This window comes from Schistocerca serialis, chromosome 5 (assembly GCF_023864345.2).
Source record: "Schistocerca serialis cubense isolate TAMUIC-IGC-003099 chromosome 5, iqSchSeri2.2, whole genome shotgun sequence".
Taxonomy (NCBI): Eukaryota; Metazoa; Arthropoda; class Insecta; order Orthoptera; family Acrididae; genus Schistocerca; species Schistocerca serialis.
Genome location: NC_064642.1, coordinates 826,772,952 through 826,794,009, shown reverse-complemented (window position 1 = coordinate 826,794,009; position 21,058 = coordinate 826,772,952). Strand labels below are relative to the sequence as shown.

Below are 21,058 nucleotides of genomic sequence, written 5' to 3'. Positions count from 1 at the left end.
TCTTTACTCCTGGAGTGTCGCCAATGGCTTCCGTTTTTCTGCCGAGAAGACGGTCTGTATTAACTTCTGGTGCTACAACGAGTTTCTCCCACTGTCCTTAAGACTCGGTCCCGTTGCTCTCCCATTCGTGGAGACAACTAAATTTTTAGGACTTACATGTGACAGGAAACTTAGCTGGTCTCCACATGTCATATTTGGCCGCCCGTTGTACCCGTTCTTTAAATGTCCTCCGTGTTCTCAGTGGTATGTCGTGGGGAGCGGATCGAACCGTCCTACTTCGTCTATATCGGTCGATCGTCCGCTCCAAGCTGGATTATGGGAGCTTCGTATACTCCTCTGCACGGCCATCCATCTTACGCCGCCTCAACTCCATACAACATCGGGGTTTACGACTTGCGATCGGAGCATTTTATACCAGTCCCGTAGAGAGTCTTCATGCTGATGCTGGCGAATTGCCACTCACCTACCGGCGCGATATACTGCTTTGTCGGTATGCCTGTCGGCTACTGTCAATGCCCGACCATCCGTCTTATCGTTCCTTTTTTGACGACTCTCTTGACCGTCAATACGGGTTGTATGTCTCTGCCCTGCTACCCCCTGGAGTTCGCTTTCATCGCCTCCTTTAACACCTTAATTTTTCACTCCCTGCAACCTTTCGAGTGGGCGAGAGCCGCACGCCACCTTGGCTCCAGGCCCAGGTCCGCGTTCACCTTGACCTCAGCTCGCTCCCAAAAGAGGTCACCCCCGGTTCGGTCTACCACTCCCGTTTTTTGGAACTTCGTTCGAAGTTCATCGACATGACTTTCATTTATACAGATGGCTCTAAGACCAATGACGGGGTCGGGTGTTCCTTTATTGTCGAGGCACAAAGTTTCAAATACCGGCTCCATGGCCATTGTTCGGTCTTCACAGCTGAGCTCTTTGCCCTCTACCAGGCTGTTCTTTACATCTGCCGCCACCGACATTCTGCTTATGTCATCTGCTCAGATTCCCTGAGCGCCATCCAGAGCCTCAGTGATCCGTACCCGGTTCACCCTTTCGTACACCGGATCCAACGCTCTCTTCAGCAGCTGGTGGACGCCGGTTCTCCAGTTAGCTTTATGTGGGTTCCTGGCCATGTCGGTATCCCTGGGAACGAAGCTGCAGATGCCGCGGCCAAGGCTGCGGTCCTCCAGCCTCGGACAGCTTCTTGTTGTGTCCCTTCATCAGATTGTAGTAGGGTCATTTGTCAGCGCATTTTATCGCTGTGGCATGCCGATTGGGCTACACTTACTGACAACAACCTCCGGGCCTTGAAACCTCTTCCCACGGCTTGGACGACCTCTTCACGTCCTTCTTGGCGGGAGGAGGTCATTTTGGCCCGGTTACGAATTGGACACTGCCGATTCAGCCATCGCCATCTGCTGATGGCTGCGCTGATGCCATTCTGCCCATGTGGGCAATTGCTGATGGTATGCCACATTTTAACATCCTGTCCGAATTGTAATACACTGCCCGTTGATCTTGGCCTGCCATGCCATTTTAGCGGATGACCCAGGAGCAGCTGCTCGCATTCTTCGTTTTATCCACTTGACAAACCTGTCTAAGGACATTTTATTATGTCTTTTTTTTTTTAATCCTATGCCTGTTAATGTCTTTTATAGTGTTGCCCCTTTTAGTTGCTGTTTTAACGTTGTGCCTCGCGGTGCATTCCTAACTTAGTCTGGGCGCTAATGACCATTGTAGTTGTGCGCCTCATAACCACAAAAAAAAAAAAAATCGGCAAATCCTGTGGAATTAATCTTTTGGAAATTAAACCAGTTCATGAGAACATATAGCCACAGCCAGCAAATGAAATGGATCTATTATCTTGACGATTTTCAGGAAATTATGAACAACATGACACATACTACGACAGAGTACACCCCGTATGAACTGATGTTTGGAAAACAGGAGTAGAATGACTGGATTCGACCAATTCCTAACACAGCAATTGACAGAATGTCACCAAAAATCATTAAAAATTAAAGTACACCACACCTTACTCAATATAATGGACAAGGCAAAGAAAATAAAAATCTCTTTTGACAATTCACTTGGAAGAATAAAAACATATCAAGTGAAAGATAAAGTTTTAGTAAAAACTCACCCTAAGGCTTCACTTATACAGAGGAGGAACAAAAAACGGCAATTACTGTATCAAAAATACCTTATCTAGGGACTTGTGTTCCGAAGGATGTGAAGAACGATAAGGTGAAAGGAATGTATCATCATCATTTATTGAAAGAATTTCATGATGACTGAAGATTCTGAAGACTGAAAATAAGATTCATCTCAATTACTATTGATTAGACAGTTTTGCATTAAAACTCTGAAGCAGATTAAGAATATTTTTTCTTTCTTTTTGCAATTTAGTAGTAAGTTTTTCTTTACAGGCGTCATGCTCGAGATGCATGCGGACATTATGTACAGGGTTATTACAAATGATTGAAGCGATTTCACAGCTCTACACTAACGTCATTATTTGAGATATTTTCACAATGCTTTGCACACACATACAAAAACTCAGTTTTTTTAGGCATTCACAAATGTTTGATATGTGCCCCTTTAGTGATTCGGCAGACATCAAGCCGATAATCAAGTTCCTCCCACACTCGGCGCAGCGTGTCCCCATCAATGAGTTCGAAAGCATCGTTGATGCAAGCTCGCAGTTCTGGCACGTTTCTTGCTAGAGGAGGTTTAAACACTGAATCTTTCACATAACCCCACAGAAAGAAATCGCATGGGGTTAAGTCGAGAGAGCGTGGAGGCCATGACGTGAATTGCTGATCATGATCTCCACAACAACCAATCCATCGGTTTTCCAATCTCCTGTTTAAGAAATGCCGAACATCATGATGGAAGTGCGGTGGAGCACCATCCTGTTGAAAGATGAAGTCGGCGCTGTCGGTCTCCAGTTGTGGCAGGAGCCAATTTTCCAGCAGGTCCAGATACACGTGTCCTGTAACGTTTTTTACGCAGAAGAAAAAGGGGCCATAAACTTTAAACCGTGAGATTGCACAAAACATGTTAACTTTTGGTGAATTGCGAATTTGCTGCATGAATGCGTGAGGATTCTCTACCGCCTAGATTCACACATTGTGTCTGTTCACTTCACCATCAAGAAAAAATGTTGCTTCATCACTGAAAACAAGATTCGCACTGAATGCATCCTCTTCCATGAGCTGCTGCAACTGCGCCGAAAATTCAAAGTGTTTGACTTTGTCATCGGGTGTCAGGGCTTGTAGCAGTTGTGAACGGTAAGGCTTCTGCTTTAGCCTTTTCCGTAAGATTTTCCAAATCGTCGGCTGTGGTACATTTAGCTCCCTGCTTGCTTTATTCGTCGACTTCTGCGGGCTACGCGTGAAACTTGCCCGCACGCGTTCAACCGTTTCTTCGCTCACTGCAGGCCGACCCGTTGATTTCGCCTTACAGAGGCATCCAGAAGCTTTAAACTGCGCATACCATCGCCGAATGGAGTTAGCAGTTGGTGGATCTTTGTTGAACTTCGTCCTGAAGTGTCGTTTCACTGTTATGACTGACTGATGTGAGTGCATTTCAAGCACAACATACGCTTTCTCGGCTCCTGTCGCCATTTTGTCTCACTGCGCTCTCGAGCACTCTGGCGGCAGAAACCTGAAGTGCGGCTTCAGCCGAACAAAACTTTGAGTTTTTCTACGTATCTGTAGTGTGTCGTGACCATATGTCAATGAATGGAGCTACAGTGAATTTATGAAATCGCTTCAGTCATTTGTAATAGTGCTGTATTTGTTTTTCAATGTAGAGGAATTTTCTTTCCAGAATGCAGAGAGTTTAGCTATAATATGACTGATTTCTTTTAATTTTTAGATTGATTAATTAATAATAATAGCTTCAATCATTTCTCACAATGCATAATGACCATGGGTTAATGATTCAAATGAATCTGGTCTATGGCAAGATTTTTTTTTTTTTTTTTTTTGGTTGCTTATGTCAATTTCGACAATGTCGGTGTACGTTTGTATCCTTTTTAACTCATTGAGCTAAAGTCATACTGGGCTAACCCGTTCTCAGCTACGACACCCGCTTATGCTTTATTTCAATGTTTTGTAATGGAAATTTGCTTTGTAATTGTATCAGTGTTGTAACATACCTCTATGTAAATTTTTTCGTGTCTATTGTTACCAACTAGGCGAATGCTGAGCAGTTACAAGCCCATCGACAAGTGTTAAGGTACGTCTGAAAGATGATGAAGAAAAGTTGAGATGGCATCACCAGTTGGATTAGTGTGTAGTGCATCTGATAAAAATTAAGAACATCTTACAACTTCAGAATATTTCAGATTCAGGACAGAGAATTAGAAAGTACTTTAGATTCTATTTCAGCTCAGCTGAACAATCATCAAAATAATGTTGTATGAACCCTCGTGTTTGTTTTCTCTAAAAACGTTCATCCACAAGAGGGGCATATATGATGTATCATGTAATGCATTAATGTTGCAGTATGAGGAGGTGGGGAGGGGGGGGCGGGGGAGAGAGAGAGAGAGAGAGAGAGAGAGAGAGAGAGAGAGAGAGAGATATGTGCTATCACTCATACATATAAAGCTACAACTAAGATTCCTTCTTAGTGCCCATCCGCACTCTTATTCTCACATTTGATAGAGTGGTGCTGTCGTCAAAGATCAAGGCAGGCCATGAAATTATCACAGTTCAGCCTTGTTGACACCCAGCAAAATTCGGAGTGGGTGGTATTGGGGCGGACGTTTAGCAGATGAAACGTCAACACGTATCAGGTCGCTCTGCTGCCGAGTCTTTCAAAAGAAAAGGTACCGTTTCTAGTTCTGGTTCTCCTGCCCTTTCCCCCTTGGCCACTCCCTGGGAGGAGGGACAGGCCCGCCAGCTTGGGGCGAAGTACTTCCCCCGCTATTTGGTCTGTTCTCGGACCGATAGGGGGACGTTCGCCACCTCCAAGCCCATGTTCTTTGTTCAGCACATTGAGGACGTCTTCGGGGAAATCGAGGCTCTCAGCAAGATGCGATCAGGGTCCGTCCTTACCAAGACCACCTCCGCCACACAGTCGGCGGCGCTCCAGGCGTGCAACCGCCTAGGGGGCATCCCAGTATCCATTGTCCCACATCTGGCACTAAATAGGACGCAGGGGGTTATTTTTCATCGTGACCTCCTGCTACAATCTGATGAGGAGCTCAGGGCCAACCTGGAGCGCCGTGGCGTGCATTTCGTCCGGCGAGTCCAGCGCGGCCCCAAAGACCCTCGCATCGACACCGGGGCCTCTATCCTCGCCTTCGAGGGGGACGTTCTCCCGGAGAAGGTAAAGGTGATGTGCTACCGGTGCGACGTGCGACCTTACGTCCCGCCTCCTGTGTGCTGCTTTCGGTGTTTGCGCTTTGGGCACATGTCATCACGGTGTGAGGCTGAGCCCCTTTGTGGCGATTGTGGACGTCCTCTTCGTGAGGAACATACATGCACCCCACCACCTCGGTGCGTTAATTGTCCTGGCGTCCACTCGCCTAGATCCTCCGACTGCCCCGCATATCAGAAGGAGAAGAAGATACAAGAAATCAAAACTTTGGATCGGCTCTCTTATTCTGAGGCCAGGAAGAAGTACGACCGCCTCCATCCCATGCCGTTGACCACTTCGTTTGCCTCAGTTGTGTCCACTCCTTCCGCGGTATCCTCACCCCTATCCTGTCCCCCCTCCGCCTCCTCCGCCCATCAGGGGGCTCTGCCTCCGCCTCCCAAATCCCTCCCTTCCAAATCCTCCTCCCCCGTGGCCCCTGCCCCCTCTGCCCCAGGTGCCACCCTTCCTCCTCCTCCTCTCCCCCGCCACCTGAGAAGCAATCCTCTTCTCAGGCGTCCATCGGGGAAATGTTCCGGACCCCAGCTTCCGAGGTCCGGCGTTCCAAAACAGGCCGCGCGCGTGAGGACCTTCTTCGGGTCCAGCCCACCATCCCTGTGCCTCCTCAGCCTTCCAAGAAGGCCTCAAAGAAGAAGTCTCTATCCCCCTCTCCACCCCGGCGCATTTCGTCTGACGCTCCATCCGGGCTCCATCCCGGTCCTCTGCTTCGGGGCCAGATGCCATTCACGTTCAGATGCTGGCACACCTTTCTCCGGCGGGCAAAAGCTTCCTTCTTCGTACCTACAATCGCGTCTGGACCGAAGGTCAGGTCCCCATGCGTTGGCGTGACGCCGTCGTTGTTCCTATACCCAAACCCGGGAAGGATAGACACCTTCCTTCTAGTTACCGCCCCATTTCTCTTACAAGCTATGTCTGTAAGGTGATGGAGCGCATGGTTAATGCTCGGTTAGTCTGGATTCTTGAATCTCGACGGCTACTTACTAATGTCCAATGCGGCTTTCGTCGCCGCCGCTCCGCTGTTGACCATCTTGTGACCTTGTCGACATTCATCATGAACAACTTTTTGCGAAGGCGCCAAATGGTAGCCATGTTCTTCGACTTGGAGAAGGCTTATGATACCTGTTGGAGAGGAGGTATCCTCCGCACTATGCACAGGTGGGGCCTACGCGGTCGCCTGCCCCTTTTTATTGATTCCTTTTTAACGGATCGACAGTTTAGGGTACATGTGGGTTCCGTATTGTCCGACGTCTTCCTCCAGGAGAACGGAGTGCCTCAGGGCTCCGTCTTGAGCGTAGCCCTTTTTGCCATCGCGATCAATCTAATTATGGATTGCATTCCACCTAATGTCTCAGGCTCTCTCTTTGTCGATGACTTTGCGATCTACTGCAGTGCCCAGAGAACATGCCTCCTGGAGCGCTGCCTTCAGCGTTGTCTAGACAGCCTCTACTCATGGAGCGTGGCAAATGGCTTCCGGTTCTCTGAAGAGAAGACGGTTTGTATAAACTTTTGGCGATATAAAGCGTTCCTTCCGCCATCCTTACATCTCGGTCCCGTTGTTCTCCCATTCGTGGAAGCAACTAAGTTTCTAGGGCTCACGTTGGACAGGAAACTTTGTTGGTCTCCGCATGTCTCTTATTTGGTGGCCCGTTGTACACGTTCCCTTAATGTCCTCAGAGTTCTTAGCGGTTCATCTTGGGGAGTGGATCGCACTGTCCTGCTTCGCTTGTATCGGTCCATAGTCCGATCGAAGCTGGATTATGGGAGCTTCGTCTACTCGTCCGCTCGGCCATCCCTCTTACGCCGGCTCAACTCCATCCACCATCGGGGGATACGTCTTGCGACCAGAGCCTTCTACACTAGTCCTGTCGAGAGTCTTTATGCTGAAGTTGGCGAATTACCATTGACCTACCGGCACGACGTACTGCTGTGTTGGTATGCCTGCCGGCTGTTGTCTATGCCCGACCACCCCTCTTACCAGTCCTTCTTTGCCGCTTCTCTCGACTGTCAGTACGGGTTGTATGTGTCTGCCCTGCTGCCCCCCGAAGTCCGCTTCCGTCGCCTGCTTCGACAATTGGATTTTGCCCTCCCTACCACCTTCAGGGAGGGTGAGAGCCCGACACCACCTTGGCTCCAGACTCCGGTTCATGTTTATCTCGACCTCAGCTCACTCCCGAAGGAGGGTACTCCGCCTGCAGTGTATTGCTCACGGTTTGTCGAACTTCGTGCTCGTCTTGCCGGTCACACCTTTATTTACACCGATGGCTCCAAAACTGACGATGGTGTCGGCTGTGCCTTTGTCGTCGGGGCCGCCACCTTTAAATTCCGGCTCCTCGACCAATGTTCCAGCTTTACGGGCGAGCTTTTTGCTCTCCATCAGGCCATTCAGTATGCCCGCCGCCACCGCCATTCATCGTATGTACTCTGCTCTGACTCACTCAGTGCTCTTCAGAGCCTTGGAGCTCCCTATCCGGTCCATCCCTTGATTCAACGGATACAGCAGTCCCTCCATTCTTTCGCTGATAATGGTTCTCCTGTCAGCTTTCTGTGGGTTCCCGGACATGTAGGAGTGCCTGGGAATGAGGCTGCTGATGCTGCAGCCAAGGCTGCAGTCCTCCTACCTCGGCCAGCCTCCCATTGTGTCCCGTCACCTGACATTCGTGGGGATGTATGTAAGAGGCTTGTCGTTGTGGTGGGATGCTTGGTCATCCCTCCAAGGAAACAAGCTCCGGGCAGTAAAACCGCTCCCAACTGCTTGGACAACCTCCTCCCGACCATCTCGGCGAGAGGAGGTTCTTCTGACCAGGTTGTGGATATTGGCATTGCCGGTTTAGCCACCGCTACCTGCTCTCCGGTGACCCAGCCCCGCAGTGCCCTTGTGGTCAGGCATTAACAGTGCGCCATGTTTTATTGTCGTGTCCCCGTTTTAGTCAATTTCATGTTGTCCTGTCCCTGCCATCTACTTTACCAGATGTTTTAGCTGATGACGCTCGAGCAGCTGCTCGTATTCTGCGTTTTATAACTTTGACTGGCTTGTCCAAAGACATCTGACCTTTTTACTTATTTTATCTGCATCTTTGTCAGGTCCTTCTGGTGTCCCCCCATCCCCTTGAGTTTTACTAGATTCCATGTGCTCTAACAACAGTGACTGGGCGCTAATGACCTCAGTAGTTGAGCGCCCTTAAACCCCACCAAAAAAAAAAACCAGCAAAATGTGTAACCTGTGGTAGGGTTGCACATGAAGGCGATTGTCTACTTCCTTCTAACCGCTGTATCAACTGCAATGGCAGTCATGCTGCCTCCTCTCAGGATTGTCTCGTGTCTTAATGAGAAAAAGTGCCTTACCCAGTCGCTTGCAAGTTGCTGACTAGTCGCAAACCCTGTGTTCTCCTGTCGGCACCTATAGTTCTGTTCTTGTTACCCCTTGCTCTGTGAACGACATGGCCATGCAGACATGCAACCTCAAATTCAGCTCTGAGATTGTGAAATCGCCCAGTGCCAAGGTAGCATCACCATCCCCCATCCAGCTGTGCAACAACCCATCAAACTCTTGCCACAATGGATGAAGCTACCAGCTACACAACCGGTAGGCCAGAAAGGACACAAGTACTCCCATGTAGATATCCACCATCCCTCCAGCCAAACACCTGAGTCTTCAGCTAATGGGAAACGCTCAAAGAAGTCCACCAAAGGCAAACTGTCTTCCCCTTCGCCAACTCGAATATCCTGTTCGACGGTGTCACCAAGTGGTGCCGTAGCTCGGCCAGCCTCCCTGTTGTCAGTGCACATCACCAACCATTCTCCAGCATTGGAATCCACCAACCGACTGCACAAGAAAGCCGATGCTTCAGTGGACCCCATGGAGCAGAACCAGTGTGTCCCTGCAAGAGGCCCCCATGGACATCTTCCACACATTCATAGTCTCCTTAAGGGCATGCAGTTTGTTGTGTGTACTGAGATTATGCCATTCTGTCTCCCAAATCTGAAAAACCTTGCAGTGTAATAATGATCACAGGTGGGTTAAAGGATACTGATCTCCAGAAGCGGTTTCCATGTAGCCCGTTTGGTAAGCCTGTCGGCAAGTTCATTTCCTGGGATTATGAGGTGGCCTGGGGTCCACACAAACACCACTGAACAACTGCACCGTTCCAGGGCATAGAGAGACTCCTGGACGGTCACTACCAAAGGATGGTTGGGGTATCACTGGAAGACAGCTTGAAGGCTTCTGAAGCAGTCAGTACTGATAAGAAACGACTCGCCAGGGCATGAGCGGATGTGCTCAAGAGTGCAAGAAATGGCCGCCAGCTCTACAGCGAAAACACTGCTGCCGTCTGGCAAGGAGTGCTGTTCAGTATGTCCTCCATGAACAAATGCGAAGCCAACGTGACCATCAGCCACTGAGCAGTCAGTGTAAACCACTTCATGGTCCTGGCCCATGTCAAGAATCGAGAGGAAGTTACAGCAGAGCTGTGGGGTTAACAGAGTCCTTAGGACCATGTGAAAGTTTCATGCGAAGCTTCAGCTTGGGTGTACACGTGAATGGACCTGGTTCTCTGCTGGCTCCATGTTGGACATATGTGGCTAACACATGTGTACCTCCTGTGTTGTGAGGACCAACCTTGGTGTCACTATGGCTCACATATGACTTGTTGATGTCTTGCTGGACTGCTCACTTTTTGCTGCTCTGCAGCAGGCTTTTAGCCTTCCTAGCGCCCTATCTTCAGTGTTGGATGACAATCTGCTCAACAGCAGATTAAGTTTTACATTTTATTCATGAGGGGTTTTTTTTTTTTTTTTTTGTGCCATCTAAGGGTGGGCATTTAGCCTTCTCTCTGAGGTCGCCACCTTCATCCATTTTAACTCTGTTGCACTGTTGTTGTTGTTGTTGTTGTAGTCTTTTCCCACTTGTCTGTCTGGGGTGGATATTTTAATGTGTTGCAGAGTGGCTGGCTCATCCTCATTGTATTATTGTGATCATCCTACCCAGACCGTAAGCTCTATGGTTTTAATACCTTCTGCTTTTCCTTGTGGTGTATGTTTCCCCTGTTTTTTGTTCATTCCATTCATTTTCATTTTAAGTGTAGTGTTGGGTGTTTATGTACCTTGAGCCTTGCTGGTGTCAGGAAAATGAGACTGACGACCCTGTAGTTTGGTCCCTTTATACACCAAACCAACCAACCAACCAACACCAGCCCGGTTGAGGTGCTGAATTGCCTCTGTCCTACTGCTGTGACTTTCTTCTCAGCAGGTATGCATGCCGTTTGTCATGTGTGGCCCCCATCTTGTTTCTCCTTCGATTCCTTTGATCATCAGTATAGGACTTGTCCCTCCTGGAGTCTGCTTTCAACACTTGGTATGGCGGCTTAACTTCTCACTACTTTGGCTTCGTGAAGTGACCCATGTTAATCTGAGCCTTCATTCACTTCCTAAGGACACCACTGGAGCCTCGGTCTATTGCCTTCAGTTTCACACGACCTTCATGTGGAACCTCCCGATAGTACCTTTGTATACAGTGATGGCTCTCGAACGGAGTGTGGGCTCAGGTTTGCCTTCATTATTGGCAACTGTCTCTTTTGATATCGGCTTCCGACACACTCCTAAATATTTACAGCCGAGCTCTTCGCCTTGTATCAGGCCACAGAGTACATCCAACGACACAGACTTTTCAATTGTGTCCTCTGCTCAGACTCGGTCAGTGCCCTTCAGTGTCTGTGCAATGTACACCGCCCATCCCTTAGTGCACCGGAGCCAGGAAAACTGTCACTTGCTTACTCTTGGTGGAGGCCTGCAAGTACCTATATTCCCCGAGATGATCTCCGTGTTGACGTCTGTCAGGAGGTGGTGTCCCTTGTGTCATCGCCAATGGTCCTCCTTTAATGGGAATAAGCTGTGGCTTATTAAGCCTTTCCCAGCGGCTTGGACGACCTCCTCTCGATCCTGCCACCGGGAGGAGTTTATTTTAACTCGGCTGTGTATTGCGCACTGCCTTTGTAGCCATCATCTTTTGCTAAGTGGTACTACCCCACCACTTTGTACACATTGCGCCCAAGTTTTAACTGTCTGCCACTTCCTGATGGAATGCCAATTTTTTAACCATTTATGTTCCTGCTTGCATTTGCTGTCTGATTTATCTGCCGTTTTAGCGAATGATGTGTGGCCTGTTGACCATGTTTTACTTTTTATCCACCATAGCAATATGGTGAAGGTTATTTAATTTTTAGTTTGGTCCTCTATTTCCGTATGGTATCTTTTTTAGCCCTTTTTCCAAGTTCCTGTTTTTAGCTGTCTTCTGTTATGTCAATTGGGACTCATGTATAGTCATTATTTAACTATGCTGTGTCTTCATGTTCTATAGTTTTGACTTGTGTATGACCTTAGTTGTTTATTGCACCCTAAAGCAAAAGAAAACCAAACCAACATCTTTACTTCCACCAACACCTCATCTGCTACATGAGTCCTTCTGTATAATATAAGAGTAGCATTCTGTGGAGATATATGTATATTATAAAAGAGCAGTTAGATGAAAGCCTCTGCAAAGAAACCCCAATTAGCATTTTACCTGTCACTAAGCATTAATTTTTAAACATACTGCACTCATGCTACCACAGGAGTTAGATGTTGTTTCCACATAGTGGGGTGGAAACACTTGCATGCTAATTCAATTGATTTATTCAAATTTCCTAGTCCTTCCAGAAATTTCAGTCCTTCTAAAAGATGTCACAATGTGGCCTAAAAATTCTTTAGCCTGAATTGTTGTGTTTTCCGCTTTACTAAACCACTAGTGTTCAATGAAACCTACTATTGGGAAACAAGCACTGCGGGAGGTGAGAACCACATGCCTATCAGAGGTGTGACATCAGAGTTCCATGAAAAATACTGCAACATACAGGAATTTTTAATTCATTTATTCTTTACTAAGACATTTATACAGTAGTCTAACTAAGGTGATCTGAATCCTGGGAGCACTATTTTGCGGCTTTCAACTGAAGTACAAATGCTGCAGGCAAACAAGTGCTGTGTATAGAACTGTAAAGATGCATTGCCATAGATGTTTAACAAGATCATATTGTAAACATACAAAGCAGCTGTGCCCATAGAACAGACTGAACCATTACACTAGTTCACTTTTGTTTTTTTATAGAAAACTGGTAAAATGAGTACCTGGACAATGTCAAGTTTGTCAACTTGTTTATACAAAGCTAATTACTTTTCCACCTCCCTTCTGATTTGATGAAACCTCATAAAACTTCATCTCAAGTGACATTCGGAGTAGGACTCAATCAGTAATCATTACTTGGATATATTTTCCATGTTCCCCTACATATTTCACCCTCTACAGCTCCCTTGAGTACTACAGAAATGATTCCCCAGTTTTTTAACAAAATATTCTATTGTGCTGTCCCTTTTCAATTTTTCACACATTCATTTCTGTGTTGATTCTGTGGAGACATGTCTCTTCAGTCTTATTTTCAGTGACTTTCTGTAACACCATGTCTTGCACTTGGATTCTCCTTTAAAGTTTTGCCACATCCAGGATTTCCTTCTATACAAAGCTGTGCTGCATCTGTACAGAGATTTTTAGATATTGGCCAAGAATTCTGTGTAATAGTCTGTTTTGTCATCCTCACTTTGTCCATCATGGATTATTCTGCTTTCAAGGTGATAGAATTCCTCCATGTCACCAGTTTTGGTAAGTTTTTTGCTATTTTCATTTCTACTGCTCATCATTACTTCAGTGTTTCCTGTATATTCTCAATCCATGTTGTACACTCGTTACTGTTCATTCCATCCAACAGATCCTGCAAGTGTCTTCCTTGTGGTGGGAAGTATAGAATTAAAAATAAGCCTGTATAGAAACACAATAAACATCCATTTTACGTAGTTCATCCTAATAGGCATGGCATTTTATACTTGATTTTTGAAGAATAGTAAAGTTGAAATCCTTCAGAATATATACTACATTTTTGACCATATTTGGCTGTGGATAAACTTAGTCTAATATCGCTCTGTAATAGTCATGCATGATAAGTTTTGGTATCTGAGGTGTAAGTGCCTGATACAGAATTGGGTTTTGGTATCTTGGAAGTTTAGGGTTAACTGAATCTGCTTTACCTGATCAACCAATTTGATGAATTTCTGCTTAACCTAAGCTCATGCTACACTAACAGATTACGCCACAGCCTGTATTCAAAACACACAAACACACACACACACACACACACACACACACACACACACACTCTTCTCAGTGTTCTTATATCTTCAAGTTGTTAAATGTATGGCATCACACCAAATTTTTAGGTCACAAGATGGAGTAAACATCTGATATTATTTATTTCAGTTGACTCACTTCTTATATTGTAAGGCTTGCTACAGTGCTGATAGTTATCTTCTCATTTATAGTTTTTGAAGCTGTGAAGTTTCAGGTATTAAAGCTTAATAAAGTACTACGTTGTTTGAAGGAATTGATAGGATTGTAGCTGACTGAATTCTCTGGCTGTATGGCAGCAAAAATAGAATACTTTTACTCTTGTGGATGTAAATCTTAAATAGTATGTTAATATGTGCTTATTTAATTCAAAAGATTAAACTGTTATTAAGTGAGCAACATCATTTAACTGAATGAACCATTTATTTTAAAAAATCAGATGTGGTTGTAAACCAATAGTGCTCAAACTGCACAAAAAGCTGGAAAAATTACACCCTGATTGTCCTGTTCTGTAATATTCCAAACCAGTGTTCAAAGTTGTCTGATACACAACTCACTTTTTGCATGTAATATTCATTCAGCTAAAAGCCTAAGATTTCACAGGAACAAAGATATGGTGGTAATCTATTGAATGGAATATAATTCCAAAAAATGTTCAGGTATTTACACTCCTGCTCTTGTAATGTTAACGAAAAACTAAGATTGGGACTTGAATCTGGATCTCTGGAGACAATGCTCTTGACTAACTGTAAAATTGCCCCATATTTAATTTTCTTGGCATGTGTATACCTCTTAGCGTCATAGTACTTTTAATTACAAAGCATATAGGAACTAATGGTGTGTGGGCTTCAATCTACTCAAGTTATTTGTAAGGTCTAAATTTTGACATGAGGAAATTGGTGGTACAGTCTATGTGGGATTGCTTCTGGGCCTAATTTTTAGTCTCTTAATGCTAGACACATCCTCAGAGGCTTTGTGTGCAATCTTGTTTGAGTTTGAAGATCTAACGATGCCTTGTTTTCAAAAATATCTTTCTTAAGGGCCTCTGAGGACATATCCAGTGTTAAGATGCAGTACTAGGTATATAAACACACCTTAGACCATAGCCTAATTCCTGTGTAACTGAAATCACAAAGGATCTATACGTGTTCGTGTAGAGAACACAGTATTTTACCTGTACATAATGCTCTAAAATGTGTAACATGTTCATGAAGTTTAAATTGTGATAAAAACTGTAATAGAATTTAATATTGCAACATGTATCAGTTTTACCCAAAGTGCACAAAACTGAAGTTTTCTAATGCTTTCAAATTTGTAACATGTGAAACGCACCTAAATTGTCTTCAGTACGAACCTTGTCATTCTTATCCAATTTTGTGGATCTTGTAATACTGTCAGAATGGTGATAGCAGTAACTTAGTCTTCGTTGGCTTAGTCTTTTCAAAATTTTTACTCACTTATTTACGTACTGAATACAAAAGCAATAGTTTATTCTGTATGCCCTAAGTAAGATCACTTAATTGGTAAACTTACACTAAAGTGAGGAATAGTGTGTACAGACAATTACTTCAGGCATGGCACAAGCCTCTTAAAATACTGAAATTCTTAGTCGTAACCCCCAGTGGTATTGAATAGGATTGGGGAGAAGAGAAGTTTGTGGCACAACTTGACCAGAAGAAGGGATCGGTTGGTAGGACATGTTCTGAGGCATCAAGGGATCACCAATTTAGTATTGGAGGGCAGCGTGGAAGGTAAAAATCGTAGAGGGAGACCAAGAGATGAATACACTAAGCAGGTTCAGAAGGATGTAGGTTGTAGTAGGTACTGGGAGATGAAAAAGCTTGCACAGGATAGAGTAGCATGGAGAGCTGCATCAAACCAGTCTCAGGACTGAAGACCACAACAACAACAACTCCCAGTGCCCCCCCCCCCCCCCCCCCCCCCCCCCCCCGTTTGTTTTCTTAACGATATGTCTTTCTGATTGACATTAGCACATCCATTAATTCAAGTTACTCACATATTTCATGTAAGGATTCTATAAAAAAGTGGTACAAATAGTTGGACAGTAGATAAATAGGTGGAGATAATTGGCTGAACACCACCTCCAATAATTTTACCAAAGGAAGGTTCTAGTGCTTAATTTCAGGAGGCAAGTCTAGTGCTGCTGCTACATACAGTAGCTAGATTTGTGAACAAATATTTCTTTAGTAAGAGGAGAGAGGAGTAAGCTGGGAAGGTCAAAGAAAGTGCTCTTCGGAACCACCTGTAATAAGTGAAGGGAGACAAAGATGGAGACAAAGGTGTCAAAGTAAGAGATGGGACATTGGTCAGTGTTTCACCAGTTTGTACAGAGCTAAGCACAGAGAGAAGTAAAAAATCAGGGGAAGGAGCATGTTCATGGCTAGAATAGTATTCAGTATTTTGTATCTGTCCTCCTTGCTTACAAACTGCAAAATTCATAGACAAATAAGTTGACTTTCTATTTGCTTGGCAGCTGCTAAGTTTGTGTCAGTATTGTTTTCTGATTTGATTTACAGTTGGATTGTGGCAAAGATTTCCTATGCTCCAACCACCACTGCATTCCCAAGGCCTGGGAGTGTGATGGCAACAATGACTGTGGGGATAACAGTGATGAAGTAAACTGTGAGTTCTGAATTTAAATTTATTAAATGCCTTCATGTTAAAAACGTGGGTCCAGACTCACTCTTCAACTCCTATATGTTTGAGGACCCTTCAGTATAGGAATATTGTGGTGATGTATTCAGCATCAGAACTACGCATCGTTCATTCTTCTACAATATTTTTGTCAATATATGATGTAAAAATAGTACATGATCATGATGACATTATTTACTATGTTATATTTAGACTACTGCTTCACACTAGAAAGCTTCAGACAGACAAATGTTGTCTTACCTATAAAATAAAATAAAACAAAAAAAGACATAAGAACATATTGATTTGTGCTTCTCAAGTATGTCAATCCCAGTTGCGTTTTTTAGATGCTGGTAATTTTCATAAATATTTATATATACACACTTCCAATTTAACTCTTTCGTTAACACTAAGTACTTGCAGTTTGAGAGATCTCAGTGGTAGGTGGTCTTCATTAATAGAATGGAAAACACTAGTTAAATTACTTATCCGTATTTAACATTTCACTCCCTCCCAGTTGACTGACAAAGGCATGTGAACATTCCCTGATACTTTTAGCATTCTGTGCTGTCTTCACAATGTTCTGTGAAGGTTATGGAATATGAGCCATAGCAGTTAATGCTATTAACAAATTGATGAATTCATGGTGACAGCTCCTATACCTTGGTCTTTTATAATCTAGACAGATGATTTGCACACTTCCAATGTGCTTCATTGGTGTGTTTGTCTTTAAACGCACAAATTTAATGGCAGACCATAATTTTCTACTTCCTTGTAACTTGCATCTAAGATAGATCAGAAAATAATTAGGAATAATTCCTTCAAGCTAGTACGTGGTGAGCAAAGGCTTGATTTGAAACCTCTCATGAATTATTTTATTTTATTAAAATTCCTATTGTCAGTCTGTCTTGGAGAGGACAGTGAAGTGATACTACTACAAAACTTCAAACAGCAATACTAAGTTTAAAAAAAAAAAAAATAATATTTCATTTTACCTTAGAATGGACAAATTCAGTAATCTCAAAATTTGGGACTGACAGAATGGCTGGCCAGTACAGTCTAAATTCCTGGCTCTGTGAATACACATTTAAGTGGGGAATACTGCTGAACTGGAATTCAGTAGTTTGGTTTTCACACAGGAAATGTCAAAAGTTGAAGGTTATTAGTGTCTTCTCCTGCCAACCTGTCACCCTTTTCTGAGGTAGGGGACTACAGTTCTGAAAGCTGACATGGTTTGTGCCACTAAACATGTTCATTTCTAATACTTAAAATTTTACCTCCTAGAGCCAAGTCTTGACAAAGAATTTTGCTTCATTGTAATTTGTTTCAAATTTTCCTTTTGTGTTTGATGGCATTTAAAATCTGTATTTACCTTCACAAGTAATGCTCAAAGAAAACTTAAGCTATGAAGCCCAGCCACATAGAAACAGTCTGGGCCCAGAAAAGCAGCCATTTATACCATTATTTAGTGTTGCTGGAACATCTTTGAGATTTAAATTTCAGTATACATGAAGTAAAACAGCTTAGTTTTCATCTTTTAGTTCTGATTACAAATCTTATTATAATAGTGTACTTGTACTTCAGAAAGTGAAGTGCATTCTTTTTGTGCATAATTGGCTTTTGTAGGGAAAAGTCTCAAACATTGTCAGGCACAGTGTCGCAATAGCCGGCCGGTGTGGCCAAGCGGTCCTAGACGCTTCAGTCTGGAACTGCGCGACCGCTATGGTCGCAGGTTCGAATCCTGCCTCCGGCATGGATGTATGTGATGTCCTTAGGTTAGTTAGGTTTAAGTAGTTCTAAGTTCTAGGTTCTAGGGGACTGATGACCTGAGATGTTAAGTCCCATAGTGCTCAGAGCCATTTGATTTTGTGGCATTAAACTAAACACCAGCTTGTTGTTTCCTGCTTGTTTGCCATAATACTGTGCAGCTCCTCCAAACAAATTTTGTGCACATTTTGGATGCTGCTTCATCGCAGTTGTAAGAAGTTTATCAAGAGAGTGGTGTCCCATAAGCATTCCTTGAGTCAGTGTTGTACCTTTCTGGAAGAGTCCTTAAAAATTTTGATAAATTACAATATTTCTCATTCCAATCAACAATTAAGGAATTTTGGAAAATTTCACAACAAATGTGAAAATTTTTTAGCAGAATTGTAAAATATAAAAAGCATAAAATTACAGGCACAAATCTCTAGAACACACAGGCTCACTTGGTCACGAGAGCAGCTCTTAAGTTTGCTACTGCTTCCAAGTCTATACTCTCACCAGGTGGCAAGACCTGCCAATGGATTGCTAATGAGATGTTGTAGACTGTTCTCATATGAAACCAGTCCAGTTTTAATGGGAGGTGGCTCAGACTTAAGGAAATATTGTGGTCTGATAAACACGGGCAGTCTTCAGAACACAGTATTGTGGTCAGTTGTGCTCAGGCTTGGTTGTCGAATTGTTAATGGTACTGTTTAGGTAGTAGTTAATTTAAATTCTTGCAGTATTTCCTGCAGTGAAATGATATCACATGAAACTGACAAATGTTAATCTCCAGGTAAGCCAAAATATGTTACTGAGGGCCGCATGTTGAACAAGAACTTATTCGGGTGCCATGACCAGTTGAAATGTGTCGAAATTTCCGAAGCCTGTGACGGAACCCCGCACTGCTTGGATGGTTCGGATGAAAGCCCCATGTGCCAGAAAAGTAAGCTAATACGTAGTGGTAAAATATTTGGACTGTGCTCCCCTCATTTAACAGTTCAGCAGCAGTGTAAAATGTTTCAGGCAAAGCTCTGTGCCCCAACCAGGGCTGCAGCTTCAGATGCCAACCAACACCCAGTGGACCTGTCTGCATTTGCCCGATGGGCTTCAACCTGGTTAATGAAAAGTACTGCACAGGTAATGTGTAATTGTTATTTCTCTTCTGGTTTAACTTTTCAAACTTCTGTGTTAAGACATTTTTACACTTTTAATATTGTCTTGTCACTAAATTTTATTTTTGTTAGTCATAGCTCCTTGAGGTACAGCTCTGTTTTCGAGGCATATACTTTTTGGGTGTGATTTCTGCTTCAGGTTTCAGTTTTACAAGATGTTCAGAAAGTTTAGTGAAAAATATTATGTGGTATCCTTAGTGCGTTGTATGCTAGAAAGTAAAAACAAATAATATGCCACTGAGTAATTTTACTTAATGGAAACAGAAAATGACATTTAATATGTCCTCAAATCTCAAAATCACAAGTAGATAAACTTTAAATCAGTTAAAATATTTGTAAGTGAAAACACAGAAGTTATTCACTAGTGCAGAAGACTAACTATAGGGTTAAATTAAGATACAAAGTAGATGTAGCAGCATGCTCCTGAAGTCTTCAGCCAAAATGAGATTTGTCATGTATAATGTTGGAACAATTTTTGATTAGATTGGAAATAGTCCTGCATTATCAATGCTTTCCAAATTATATAATCCCCAAACGAAAACCAAAAGATAAATTTAAGAAACTTGCTTCAGTTTTGAGAGGATGGCTCCCCTCTTTAGTCATCCTCATGGTCTTTCAAGAAAAACTTCAAATTCTGGGACAGTGTCTTGATGGTATGTCTTACCACCTGCGCCCCCCCCCCTTCCTCCTCCTCCTCCTCCTCCCCCCCCTCCCCCTCCCCATTAAACCCATGGGTGTGCAGTTATACGCCTGTTTGACTTCAGTTATTCGTATTTAGCTGACAAATCTTAAAATAATTAAGATAATTCTTTATTGGTAATAGTTAATTTGTTCATTAGTCTCAGGTGAGACATTTTCAAAAAACTGCCATTCATTGACTGCTAGGCCAATGTAATGACCAGCATGTAATCCTTAGGAATGATGTCATAGCTCTGAAACAGTTTAGTTTTAGCTTAAAAAAATGAACAGAAAAATTACTGGCAAAGATATCCTAATCCAAAAGTAGTCACAGCCACTACTGTCAGTGTGTTAAGTCTTATTGAATGAGATCCATCAATTTATCATGCAAAAAATGCGGGATACACTTGTATAAATGCTGCACTTCCACCTCTCCCTTGGCCAAAACTTTGGAAGACAAAATGCTGCTAAGTTTTTAGATTTGTTTACAATGTGGTGCTACAGAAGAATGCTGGAGATTAGATGGGTAGATCACATAGCTAATGAGGAGGTATTGAATGGAATTGGGGAGAAGAGGAGTTTGTGGCACAACTTGACAAGAAGGGGGGACCGGTTGGTAGGACATGTTCTGAGGCATCAGGGGATCTCAAATTTAGCATTGGAGGGCAGCGTGGAGGGTAAAAATCGTAGAGGGAGACCAAGAGATGAATACTCTAAGCAGATTCAGAAGGATGTAGGTTGCAGTAAGTACTGCGAGATGAAGCTTGCACAGGATAGAGTAGCATGGAGAGTTGCATCAAACCAGTCTCAGGACTGAAGACCTCAACAACAGACAGACTTAATTCCTAGTGTAGTCACATGGAAACATCTTAAGGTTAATTCATAGCTTAACTGCACAAGATTAGTATCCTCAGAAGCCAAAGTAACAAAAATTTTAATTGTATAACAAAAATTTTGTGAAGCCTCAAGAGGAAAAAGACTAAAATATTTCTTGTTTATATTATCACCAAAATGATGCAGATGTTTGTATTGTCATTAAAATTTTTCAGACATTGATGAGTGCAAGATGTACGGCATATGCTCCCAGAAGTGCAGGAACACACATGGCAGCTATGAGTGTTTCTGTGACCAGGGCTACACTTTGCAAAGTGATAACCACACCTGCACTGTCAATGGTAAGTGCTTGAATAAAGTACACGTTTTGATTTCTTCATAAAAGTATAGGTCC

The 21,058-nt window shown here is 43.6% G+C and overlaps 1 protein-coding gene across 1 annotated transcript in view; it reads left to right on the top strand.

Annotated features, from left to right (window-relative positions):
• The window catches only part of LOC126482251 (vitellogenin receptor-like), a 221,222-nt gene that overhangs the window by 21,348 nt on the left and 178,816 nt on the right, over positions 1–21,058 (top strand). The window contains exons 5-8 of the mRNA XM_050106231.1: positions 16,117–16,222; positions 18,774–18,923; positions 19,004–19,117; positions 20,880–21,005. Coding sequence (XP_049962188.1) covers positions 16,117–16,222; positions 18,774–18,923; positions 19,004–19,117; positions 20,880–21,005 — 496 coding nt within the window. The remainder of the gene's footprint in view (positions 1–16,116; positions 16,223–18,773; positions 18,924–19,003; positions 19,118–20,879; positions 21,006–21,058) is intronic.